The following is a 13,390-nucleotide window of genomic DNA, read 5'->3' on the forward strand; positions in this document are numbered from 1 at the left end:
CCAAGAACCGCTTTCAATAATGAATGTAGACGAATTTATTGCGCAAATATTGTATAAACTGCAACAGACATCATAGCTACAATAGTCGAATCTTTATTGTGATTACGGGATGTGCACTACATGATAAACCAGGAGTTTAATACATTCAAAGTATTAAAAAATGGTTTCTTTAAACAACAATTGAAACTAATCATAGAATTATGTATAAAATACTTAAATTTAATTTGAATAAGACACTGACGTTACAACTCTTTATTCAAAGATATGATTTTTGAAACAACAAAACATACAACGCTCAAATTACGAGTCGCTCAAATTCCAGCAAAACAACCAAAAATTAACTTACAATTAAGGTGTGTTTAGAATAAATACACCAACACTTGTGGCATTATCGTTCTTTCAGTTGTTGTTGAAGGTCTGTCGCTGTGACGAGACTAATGAACATTTAATTAGGGCGTACCATACGGGGTTTTGTCTCACATGTTTGCAGCTGACATTTGTAAGATCAAAGTGAAAGAAATGTAAGGGCTCATTCGCAACCAACTGCCCCGGATTCTGTTCTGACAAATAACCGGCTAACCGGGTACAGCTAAAGACTTCACGCCGGAAATTAGCCCGGAAGCGTTACACCCGAATTCTATGGATGATTCATAATTATATTGTCCAACTGACGTTAATTGCTTTCGAAGTGCCAATTCTTGCTCGTACCTTCAACTGCTTCTTGTAACTTGTAAACAGAAATTTGTTGAATATAAGCTAAGTGCACACATATTAATCATGAAACACCCCAAAGCAAATGTATACCATCCATCAAGAGATGAAAGTGATCGATTGCTTATCGCAAATGGTTTAAGCTCTGGCAGAAAAATCACAAACCGTGTCCTTTCTTTACATTTTCCTTGTGCCTTCCAATTTACCGATGGCACTTTTCCAAAAAACCGCAACCAAATCAAATACGATTCTGTTCAACTGAATTCGTGATCCATCTTAGATGACACATTTCCATTATCTTTAAGAAAATCTAAAATGTAAAAAAAAAAAATATCAATCCGATGCGTATGATATACTTAAAATGAAATATGATAGAGTTGATTGTAAAATATGTCATAGATTTTCACACGAGTTTCTCGTTTTCTGCGTACAATACAATCCACATTGCACGGTAAGCCATTATCTACTTTTGCTAAAACGAGCATACCAGCTGCATTCACATCATGTTCCGGCTTCTCTTGTACTTATAACATGTTTGATAACTCTGCACACAACACAGTTTCAGCAGGAACCACAACAATGTATCTTATTTCCGTTTCAATTTTACAACCAATTTTTGTGTCAGCTGCAAGGCTTACAATTGCCAGAAGCAAGAATCATTTCGCCCGGCTGGGAAAGGAAATGAATGGAATTATAGCGTCACAAAGGAAATGAAAATCTTGCCAATATTTTCCCATCGTATGTCTCGACTACGAACTTATACAAATTCTACATTCAATGACTATTTTATCTCCACGTTTCCATCAATGGGATTTCAAGTTACCCCTTTCATCGTCTCTGTGTGTCTGTCCATGGTGTGTGGACAAAAATGACTGAAACTTGGCATGAACACATGTCTCGTCGTTTCCATGATGCGGCTTAAAAATTGCACTACTTCCAAGCATGCTTTCAATAAAGATGAACAGCTCCCAACATTTCATCTGCGTAATCCATTACAAAACGTTTTCAACGGTCAGTCCTTTCTCGGTCATATGCAATATTTATGCTGTCTGTATGGAACCTGCGAATCTGACCAACTTTCAGATACATTATCAATTTAACACTCTCGAGATATGCTAGGCAAATTTCATAGAACGCATTCCACAACTCTTCCATTTTGTAGCCCACCATTGATTGGGTACATGGAAAAGCTAACGAATTTAATGCCGGCTAGATTAAATCGAATTTATGTAAATAACACATTATCCTCTTTGTCGTTACCTGATCTGATTAATTCAAAAGCATCGATACAAACAAGAACCCAAACTGCCCAATATCGATTGCTTATTATTTAATGCATTCAATCGCGTGCATCGTGCATCCGCGCTAGGTGCAGAATGCAGAACCTGCTGCACTTGCTGGAAACAAAAACAAACATCATCATCACCATGCAAACAAGTTGCCGTGTTCGTATGTTTACGAAATGCACTACCTTTAATTTTTGCATCCAATCTATCGATTTAATTCAGCAAATTCGAAGCAAAATCAAATTGTTTCAATTGAATCTCCCTTCGCCTGTAGAGCGAGCTCATACACGAGCTCTTTCCTCTTGCGTGACCTTCCGTGCTTTGAGCGATTGCAAAGCTAGTGAGTATTTACATTATTTGCACATCGTTGCACACTCAGGTTGATTAAAAAGCTGAACTCAGCACTGCATTCTGCCTTATTGATAGTGAAGTAAACTACTAACCAACACGATTAAAAAGCACCCACTCCGCCTGCGGAGCTTTCCTATGTAGATTAAAAAACAACACACAAACAAATAAACATGCCATTCCTGCACCATTGGACATTTGGGGAAAGTCAAATTCAGTACCAAAAGTCAGGGCGAAAGATTTTCCAATTACTGAACCTGCCATACCCAACTGCCGACCAGGCGTCTCCAGCAAATCCATTCAAGTGCTCTCTCATGTTCATGCCCACCAAAATAATGCTTTCCGCAAATGCTCCATCCCTTTTGCAAACTTTATCTGGGTTTTAATCTCATCGAGTGCGCTATGGGTCCCTCGGACTGGCGGCTGTGTGGCACGGTTCATTCATTTAATGTTAATCTCGGGACTCGTGAAAGCGCGCTCCGATACAAAAACATGGCCTCAAATCCTGTAAAAGCCTAACAAGCGTGCAATGGATGAATGGCATTATGTATCGCGCATGATGGATGCCTTTTGAGCGCCTTCGCTCCGCTGTTTGCGATAATTATAACAAACATATTCGTTTAACCATTACTTTCATTTCCCCTATTTCCCTCTTTCGCAAAGCATATCGCCACAAAAAAGCTATACAGCGCACGGTCCCGGCGGAGGTCAGGGCACATTGGACACAATAGGGGAAAAACAACAACCTGGAACGAAATCACGTTGCACGGTAATTGAAAGCCAAATCAGATCAATCATTCTGCTGACATGGTCATGAATACACACACTCGAAAAAGGGATCCCGCGTCCCGCGTGCAACAAGGGATGAGTTTATTTTTTGCACCACCCGTAAATGCCCCTGGGAACGTTTCTCATCCCCTTCACCGAACAGCTGTCTGCGAACAGCTACACGAAACCTTTGTTTTTACGGTTACCTTTGGGTGCACTTCGTTTCACAAAGTGCCCCTGGATTGGATTGTTCTGTCACACTGAAATCCTGACAACGTCAAACCCTTCGCACCCTTGACAACAGATGACACTTTGGGGCAGTAACGACACAAAAGCTCACCTTACCGAATTTTCTCTCTCCTTCTCTGTCTTTCTCTCTCTCTCTTTCTCTGTCCATGTTTCATGGTACTGGCTTTCAAGTAATATAAATAATCTCTTAGAGTTTTTAAACTGTCATTCACACGCAATGTTAGATGCAATGTTAAAACATATCGTTCGAGCCCAAAAATACCTAACAATTTTTTACCCTTTACTCTGTTCCACAAATTTGAAAATCTTCTATTATTTGCTTTGCCACAAGCGAAACAATTGTTTTTATCCTTTGCATCGCCAACGACGCTCAAGTTACGTCGACATTAAATAAACTTTCATTTCGGTTCGACTCTCTAGCACATTACCTGCAGTGCACATTACCTTTTGTCACAGCATTAAAACATGACTCTGACATTTTCTAGTCGACACGTTCCAATGCTCCTACTCCTCTCATTCCACGGTAACCTAAGTCACGTGCTGTTTCAACGCCAAATACGCCACAAATGCCAAATACGCCAGCGGCAGCGAAAGAATAATCCTCATTGCGCGCCTGTCATTTCATTTGTTCTCGGCTCAACAACGCATAAAGAAAAACTCATTCTTCTGCCCTCGAAGTCAGCCACGCTTCTGGGATGAGAGGCACATTCACATCTTCTTTTGCGTATGCGAAGCTTTCTCGTTCGCGTTCGGGAACACCACGGCACTTGTTAATATTTAAATTCCACTTCTCGCAGAATTATCGACGTAAGCTTAGACATGACGCCAGGGTGCGTCACGAGCATGGAAACAAATTCTAAGCAATCACTGGCAACGGTAGCGACAATGGTGGATGTGGGATGTGGAAGCAAGCGCTTCCAAATAAACAGAAACAAAGTTTAATGTTTCAATTTGTTAGCAGTTTTCTCTTCTCTGCTTTAGGTGCATGTTACGCAAATTCTACCCCCGACGTTTTGAGCTCAACTTTTAGCTTTCGAAGTTTTGCCTCATAGCCAAGAATACACATCTAGACTATGTAGACTTTACCAGCATCCATAACTAATGCCACAAATCTCTTCTCTATTTTTTTTCTCTCCATCGCTCTCTCTCTCTCTCTCTCTTTCATTCTTTCACTCTCTATATATTTATCTCTCTCACTCTATTACTTATTCTCTCTTCATTGTAGCTGAACTTGCCGGTGGATCCCGAAAATTTCGCACCGAATTCCTCCAGGAGTGGCCAACGCCAGGAACTGGGCCTTATTTTGATACCACCGTTCCAAGCAACATCACCGGTTTGGTCGGCAAGACGGTCCTGCTAAACTGCAAGGTGAAAAACCTCGGCAATCGAACGGTAAGCTGTTGAATACTTCATGAAATCATATTTTCCAATATCTTCCGGCAAACCCATAATCTATCACTGTAGGCATCTTCAGGCTGTGGGGCCCAAGGCTTGTAACGTTACTAAGAATGTTTTACCTCCAGTAGAAAAAATCCCAACATTGGAAGCATTTTGGCCGTACCAGCTAATTAACGCTGGGCCGTACCATTCCGTCAATGTCCGGGATTACGGTGCTAATCACAATCTCACTCCAACGATCCAGCTAAACATCCTCTTTGCTGAGTCCTTCTCGTTCCGGTGCAGCATTCTCGCGGCTCGTTTGAGAAGATTGCTTAATCTTCAGCCATGGTCTGCACCATTGACATGGGTTTTTTTCTGCTACCAACGTTGCAGCTTCCTTCGCCTGGAACTCGAGAGGGCAAGCAGTTTCGGTTCGGAATTTGAAGCAGGATTAGGCCGGATGATAATTATCGTCATCTCCGCTTCTATTCAGTGAAATCTGCTTAAATCTCACCTAATGGGTTAATGCCAATGACTGCTTCGAGGCGACACATTTCTGAAAACGAACCTTGTTTGCTATTTTCTGCTGTGAGATAAAACCGGTTAGTTTTTCTCTTTGCGAAGCACCAGTCATTTAAAAACATCCCAAGCTCAAACAAAACGCACTGAAATCGGATAATCATAAGCGTACGTCAGTAGAAAAACAAGGTCACATGAGATTCCACGGAGTTGGTCTCCATCTGCAGGTTGGTCTGTAGTCCGAGGAGGTTCTAGTTCGCAGTAAAAGGATTGTGTCGATGGTTTCCGCGTACTGGCTGAAAATGGACACTATTCCAACAAAACGACTGGCTACATAAATGTTTGCCTTCGTTGCTAATGCCTTTAGGCGTGACTATCGTTTAGCTAAACAATGGTGTAACTATGGCAGCATTTGCGTTTTTGCTTCAGAATCTCTTTCATTATTAACCATGCGATCCACTTGGTACGCCAACTAACGAGTATTACACCAGTCGGTAGCGGTGCCTGGATTTGTGCAACCCATTGTTCAAGGCTAAAAATTAATACACAAGTTAGAAAAACCTTGCGTTCAGACTAATTAAAAACTCACTTGCAGCAAAAGTTCATTATTTTGCAGCCCGAGTTTTTTGCTTTGGTTAATCATGTGCCTGTTGCGCTCACCCACTTACCCGTAGAAATTTCGTTTCACTGACAATTAATTGAAAGGTTCACTTTCAAAACAAACTTTTCCCATTTTGTACACTTGTGTGCTTTCGACACCGTTCATTGCACTAACAAACAACATACATCGTTGACCTTATTGACTCGATCCAATTCGCCATGCTTATTCAAACGAAAATTAGAATAAATGTTCATCCTGCAGCGTTATGTCTCATTCTGTGCAGAAATATCATGTTCATATCAACCGTCGAATACCACACGGTCAATTGTATGAGCCAGTCTGTCGTGCCGATTTTCTAAAGAGTTCATATGACGCCATGCTCGCTGGGTCTACCGTCCATTCATAGCTGTCTCGCGGTTCTTCCTAACCTCAGGAATGAGGTTAACTCGCGAGTTCAAGTGCCGATGTTGAGAGAACAAAAATTACCCACTTATTATCATCGTTGCCATTACTGTTATTATTATTATTGTAATAAGGCTTTGCTCCAGCCTTTTAGGAGTGAATGTACGCATTCACGACGGCAACGTACGAGCCACGCTCCGTCGATCACACACGTGCCCGAGCACACACAGGCAAACATCAATTCATTCCACCGTAATTCATCGTCTAACACACGTAATGAGAAAAAATAACACGGTCGGCATCCGGCAGACTCCCGCGGCGTTGAAATTTTCCACGTGAGCCACAAAGGCAAAACTGTGCAAGAAATAACGATGTTCGCGAGATTTCTGAACAGCATCGCGTGGGGCCGGTTACGGATGCCGCGAACTCAGCTAGGATGCCTCTTAAAGAGTCACCCAGCGTGGCTAACGTCTCCAGATGATTGTGGTGTTGAAGTTTTCAAAAGGCTGTTAAGCATGAGCACGGTGAATTGAGGATGAGAAATGTCGATGTTTTCACATCCTTGTTTGTGTACTACCCACCCATCGACCGTCCCGGAACCCGCCTATTCATCCCAAAGGTGCCAAATTGCTTTGTTCCGAGAGAAAAGGGTAACCTACTTCAACCAGTGGGAGACTGTAGAAATTGCAGGCTTTTACAAATTGGCTCCGTTTTCGCTCACAGGCCACGTTTTATACAGCACGGACCCGATTAATTTAATTCCATTTCATAATTGGGTTAATTTGTCCCACACTTGAGCTCATTGGCTTCTGTTACAGCAGCATTGCGTTACATTTATACTGCTTCCAAGACTAACGGGGCCAATAAATATGTACTTATCGTATGGACAATCTGAACTCCGAAAGTAAATCGTTGCTACAGACTACACGCTAGCTAAGCTCCGATTCAACACAATTTCTCTACCATCGATATGCACTTCCGAAATCGAGACATTTCTATGACTCTGCAAGGATTTCTCTTTATGAACCTCGACAGTTCAATCCGATTTCAACCTACCGTCTGTACGTAGTTCGCTCCCCTCGTCCAAAGTATGCAACCGTTGCTGGTAGAAAGCTCGGAAAAACAAACACTGCTTCTCGTCTTAGCTTTCTAGCTAGCATTTTTCCCACGTAGCAAAACATACACACCCCTCGATCTAGCGTGCAGTATCGTTTCGTTACGATTCTATATCTCTCCTTTTTCTTCCTCTCTCTCACACACACTCTTTCCTTTTATCTCTACCTCTCTTTTTCTCTTTTCCATCAGGTTTCGTGGGTTCGACATCGAGATATTCACCTCTTAACTGTCGGACGCTACACCTACACCTCCGACCAACGCTTCGAAGCGATGCATTCACCCCACACGGAAGAGTGGACACTCAGGATTCGGTACGCCCAGCGCAAAGACTCTGGCATTTACGAGTGTCAAATATCGACCACGCCACCTATAGGACACTTTGTCTATCTCACGATAGTGGGTGAGTATTACGTAACACCTTGAAAATCGTTCTCAACCTCCCGATCCTCGACAGTCCCGATCAACTTTCCGTTCCAAAAACGCACCACCAAACTATTTCCAATTACTCGCCTTTTTCTCCTTCTTGACTTGCCTGCCAAAGAGCAACTGTGCGACTGCCGGGCACACTGTTCACTTGCCTACGGGGAAACGACGAGCTTTTAGCACTGGTTTTCGATACTTTCCCAAAACCTTTTCCACCGGGCCAATCCACCCAGCACTATCCCCGTGGGAGTTCCCAACCCGAACGATGCTGCATCAGCAAAATGCACGAGCAAAACTGCTATCATTTCGAAGGCGCCGTTTGGCGCGGAAAATTGCAATACACGAAAAAGCATGGCGAAACTTTTTGACTTCAACATTGTTTCCAGCATTTGCGCGAGCGAAGCAAGCAGAACGGTGCCTCGCTTTTTTTTGGTTGACATTTCGTTCACCGTTCTATTTTGCGCTGGCAACATGCTTTAAAAAAGTGGAACTCCGTTTGAACGATACAGCTACGGACGGACACACGGATCGCTTTAAAATGCTGTTTTTGAGCAACTTAATTTCATTTTTCACTCGTTCCGGGTGGCTAATTTCTAGCTTCCTAAATTCTTCAAATCCTTGCGTCGTATTGCGCCTTCCCGCTTGTCATCCACGCAATATCCTTATGTGGCCGTTAGCTGGCATCGTTTGATATACAAATAAAGAAACACAATCCCTGCCAGTGGATGGCTACGGTTGTGCTGATTTCTTCCGAAACATGTGTATCGGCCCGACGAGGTCTACTACCGCTCGAAGCCAACAAATGGTAAAAGCAACATTAAAAGCATTCCTTCTAATATGCTTTCCCCTCGTGTGCACATCCGAATGGGCTGGCAAGCAAACCGCACGAAGGATTTGCCACGTGCAGGCGCTGCTGGCAAGCGAGCAGCACCATCGACAAATCAGTACGCCGGAACCGGAACCATCGCAATGCGGAACTGCGGGTGCGGCCCGGTACGCTCGTAGAAAACATACGGCTTCCGGATGTTATGAAATATGTAGAACATGTACAATATTATGAGCAGCTGACAGTTCTCGTATTCGGCCCCACGGGGATTGAGTGTATTTTTATAAACCCCCACCAGACCTCGCCTCATCCATAAACTGCTACCACTTCCCATTCCCAACTTCCAGTCCCAATCAGTCACCACCAGTGCTTTCCCACGTCTTCCTGAATATTCTGTATAACTCTTCGCCCGTGGTGGTGTACTGTTGCTTTTATGGATGCCTTTACCGCGCGATTCACGATTTGTGACCCAATAAGCCCGGGAAGATATAACCTTCACTACTGTTCACTCACACTGGCCACAAGGATTGGCCGATATGAAAACCTATGTTTCCTTTGCGAAAATTATGTCGTTGACTAGTAACGAGTGTTACACACACACACACATAAAGATGCACTCATCAGTGCTTCATGAAGCTTTAACAAATGTCAGCTTTTATTACAATCACAATGCCACAATTTCGATAGCACTCACCGATGCTACTTGGTAGCAACGCAATAAGGCGGCAATTTGTTTTGGATTCATCCCACAAAAGAAACACGGCTTTAAACGTATTGGTGTAGTCTGCAAAGTGTGGCACTGTATAGCACCATCACACTTGTCGTGTTTCATACATTGTTGTATTTGTTATATTTGCTCAGCACTCGATCTACTTGTTGCCGCCCAAATGCTGTCCTCACACGCCAAAATTGATTGTTCATTTCCCTAATAATTTGCACCACCATTGTAATGGCTCCCCCTGCACAGCAGCATTGTTTAACAAAGTGCGAAAAACATGTCACAAATTGCCCTCCTACTTTGCGCCGTCGCAAGTCTAGAAGGCACGACGCCACACTTTTAACGGTGCTACATTTATGATACTTTTACGACAGTCCGCGTCCTAATTTTCCACCGTCATCGGGTACCCTTTGGCATCGTAAAGAAAGGTCCCGACAGGCGAATGGCAAGTCACTTCACCGTCATTTTACCATTTTCCTCAACGGGCCATCATTCTTATTCGCCCCTCTCTCTCTCTTTCTATATCGTTCTTTGTCAACCGCTTTGTGCACCGTTTCGATGCTAAATGTATATTTAATAAACTTCCTTATTTTCTTTTGCTCTTTCCGTTTCCGTACTGTCCCCCTTCAATCTGTCAATTTTGACGTCGTTTGCTTGATTGGGGACCATTGTGCGTTCATCAAATCCAACAACGATTTCTCTACGCGATCGCTCCATCATTGACCCTGGCACCGCAATCGCCGACCACTGTCCCACTGTGCCACTGGCCAACACTTCTTCCTTCAAGAACCAGTGACAGAGATTAACGGAGGACCTGATTTATTTATCAATAAAGGCTCGACCATAAATCTCACCTGCATCGTGAAGTACGCCCCCGAGCCGCCACCGGCCGTCGTGTGGAAGCACAATCGTGATGTAAGTACTCGCTGTCTCTCTTTTTGCGACACGGGGTCCCGGTGGGTCCTTTGGGGCCTACGGTGCGCTCTCGAGCGACTTTTCGTTCAGCCGATAACCGTTTGCCGAAACGTTTCGCTCTCGCAACCTGCTCCGATTCCTTTCGCAGGACATTAATTTCGACTCACCCAGGGGAGGCATTTCGCTCGTCACCGAGAAGGGCATCCTGACGACTAGCCGGCTGTTGGTGCAGAAGGCCATCGCGAGCGACTCCGGTCTGTACACCTGCGAGCCCTCGAACGCCAATCCGGCCTCCGTGCGGGTGCACATCCTGAACGGTAAGTGTTCTCCCGCGTTGGGTGTGTTGTCCAGGCATTTTCCTTTCACACTTTCCAATGAGCTCATCGGCCGATGTTATACCGCTCTGCTAGTGAAAACATTCCTCTTGTTCCTTCCCATTCGTTCCAGGAGAACACCCCGCGGCAATGCATCATGGCATCTCCACCATCCTCTCCGGACCTAGCTTGGTCGCATTCGTCCTCTCGACCATTTTACTGTTCTACCATCACAGTATTCGATGGAAGGACTTTCGGCTAACGTAGTAAATCCACCTAGTTCTTTCCGTTTGCCTGTTCCTGGTTTCGTCACTGTACAGAACATTTGAGTGTCCACGAGTGTGCGTTCATGTCAATGAGTTATTTCAACACACAAGTGAAACAGCCATAGAACCATATTATCTTTAAATTCGTTCCATGCACCCATCCGTCATTGATTAATTGGGCTATGTATTATGGTGACATGGCTTTGTGCACATGCTCATTTTTCTAAATTATTACATGACGTGTCATCCGTATGACACCTGACCATAATTGGTGCTTATTATTTATTACTTATATACACATGTATTGTGTGTTCTTTGAAAAGTATGCAAATCATGCAGATTATATCAACGGACTCAACCAAACAATCAGAGGTTTATAACCATTAATTTCGTATTACATTTATTGGCTTTTCGCCGGAATGCCTTTTTATCACATTTTGTTTTGTCGAAACAATATGTTTACGTTCACTCTCACTCGAATAGCTTATTTATTAACAAGCCCTAATGTATTAGCAGTTAATGTACGGAGACGGTTAGTTAATTCAATTATCTAATTTGTACAGCATCAAATTTGTAAATAAATCTCGTTTAGATGATAAAATACTATTTGTACAAATACATATAATAAACAGTTTAGTAGATCTCTGAAGTAAACCCATATATAGAAATAATAAAAATGTTAGGAAAGTCCCCTAACCAGAAAAACAAGGTTAAGGGAAATACAAGTATTGTTTTTAATTTAAAGGCGTGAAAGATGAATGGCGAAATTTGTTAGACGTTTTCAACATTCGTCAAAATGTCAAAAATTTTAAAACATTTTCTAACCGTTGGGAATGTAATTTCTATTAAAATGTGTTCAACAACACAACAATAAACGAATTTATCGCTTTTAGTTCTCACTTAAGTTTTTGAAAAGGGATGCGAAATTCTCAAATAGCAGTTTGCTTTTTACACAACAAATGTTGACATATCAGACAAAATTATGAAAATGAGATGAGAGAGGAAACAACAAAATGGTACATACATCGTCGACGACTCCTAACTGTTAAGCCAATGAATTCACCGAATGATTCAACACTCTTCTATACGTCATAGATTATGTAGCATGAAAGCTAGGAAAGCCGAAAAACTGAGCACTACAATGTCGAAACTTTTGATTTACTCGATGTAAACTCTTCATCTAAAATATCAACCCTTAAAGAATCATCAAATGTTTCGGACTAATCGCTCAGAACACTGTTCAGGCTTTCGTGTTGAAATTCGCGAATCCCAAAAACAATCAATAATCGCGAGTAACAAAACAGGCATCTCGAAGTTGAAAACAATTTGATGTTACGCCTTTTGGTTTAAACTTTCAACGGTAAATTACCAACAAAAAGTCGATTGCTCCGTAGCCTGCCCTTCACTCTCGAACTTGTTCAACAAGACCGAGTGAAATGCTAGATCGACACACAATTACTAGATGAGCAGATTGCTATGTACTCAAAAGTGTATTTAAAAAATTCTGGTCAAATACAAAAATTGCTATAAATTAAAATCCATCTAGACCAGAAAACAAGGCATTAAGGCAAGACTTTTTTTAACAGTAAAATCCAGGGAAAGAGCAACTCTGACGTAAATACGCGAAAGCAGAAAAAATTGTCCAATAGGCACTAATACGTTAGTGAGAAAGGCTTGGTATAATCCCCACTGATTACCAGTAACAACAAAGGTTCCCCACAAAATCGATTGATGCCTTCACCAGATCTGCGTTATTCGCCAACGGCAAAACTAATTCTGAAGAAGATTCATGTTTGCTTCTTTGGTATCAACGCTCTTGTAGCTAAATTGCGAACAATATGCTACATGAAAATAAAAGGCGATAAAACGCTGGGGCATCGTGAAAAGCCCCCCACTCCAGGGCGGTGCTGGGACAGGAATTGTCATAAAACTGTAAAGTTAGGACATTCCTTCATTGGCTCAACATCACTCCCTGTACCCTCGTCCGACGAAAAGTTTGTACCATGAGTTTCACAGCAACTCCCAACGCCAGGAGAGGCTAGTGGCCGTGTCTAGGAAAGAACAACGGCAATAAAGCAGACACGATAAACGAAAACCATGCGGATGTAGCAAGAAGCAAGAATCTTTTAGATACGCAGGTAACCAATAAAATAAGCTAGAATGGTGCGCTAAAAATGAATGCGACAAAACAGGACGCAAACAAAAAGTTTCGGTCCGTTCGATGGAAACGTAAGTTCAAAATTGTTTACTACACAAAACAGAGCAAACCGTTTAAACCACTGACAAACAAGTTGCTCACAAATTTTGGAGACAAAGAAGCAACACCATTCCAATACAAAATAAGTACGAACAAACAAGTTGCAAAAGAACTATAGTCATGAAATGTCGATTCGTTACGACAGACAGGGGAAAATAGTCAAATAATGTGCACACGTTTTGCAACACTTTGTAACTAAAATGTGTAATAAATTAAACACAATCGGAAAGAATATTGATCAAAATAATAAAGATGAGAGCGAAATCAACATTAAACTTAAAGCGTTATTGA

At 42.3% G+C, this 13,390-nt stretch overlaps 1 protein-coding gene across 6 annotated transcripts in view; it reads left to right on the forward strand.

The window, feature by feature from the left end:
- LOC1282038 (zwei Ig domain protein zig-8) overlaps positions 1–13,374 on the forward strand; it is a 59,805-nt gene extending 46,431 nt beyond the window's left edge. For 4 of the 6 annotated variants that reach the window (XM_061644807.1, XM_061644804.1, XM_061644803.1 and 1 more), the window contains 5 exons: positions 4,588–4,754; positions 7,570–7,780; positions 10,135–10,262; positions 10,411–10,579; positions 10,710–13,374. In XM_061644807.1, coding sequence (XP_061500791.1) covers positions 4,588–4,754; positions 7,570–7,780; positions 10,135–10,262; positions 10,411–10,579; positions 10,710–10,843 — 809 coding nt within the window. In that variant the 3' untranslated portion in view covers positions 10,844–13,374. The remainder of the gene's footprint in view (positions 1–4,587; positions 4,755–7,569; positions 7,781–10,134; positions 10,263–10,410; positions 10,580–10,709) is intronic. The other 2 variants (XM_061644806.1, XM_061644805.1) reach the window with 2 other exon arrangements.
- Positions 13,375–13,390: the final 16 nt, after the last annotated feature.

The sequence above is a fragment of the Anopheles gambiae genome, chromosome 2 (assembly GCF_943734735.2).
Source record: "Anopheles gambiae chromosome 2, idAnoGambNW_F1_1, whole genome shotgun sequence".
Lineage (NCBI taxonomy): Eukaryota > Metazoa > Arthropoda > Insecta > Diptera > Culicidae > Anopheles > Anopheles gambiae.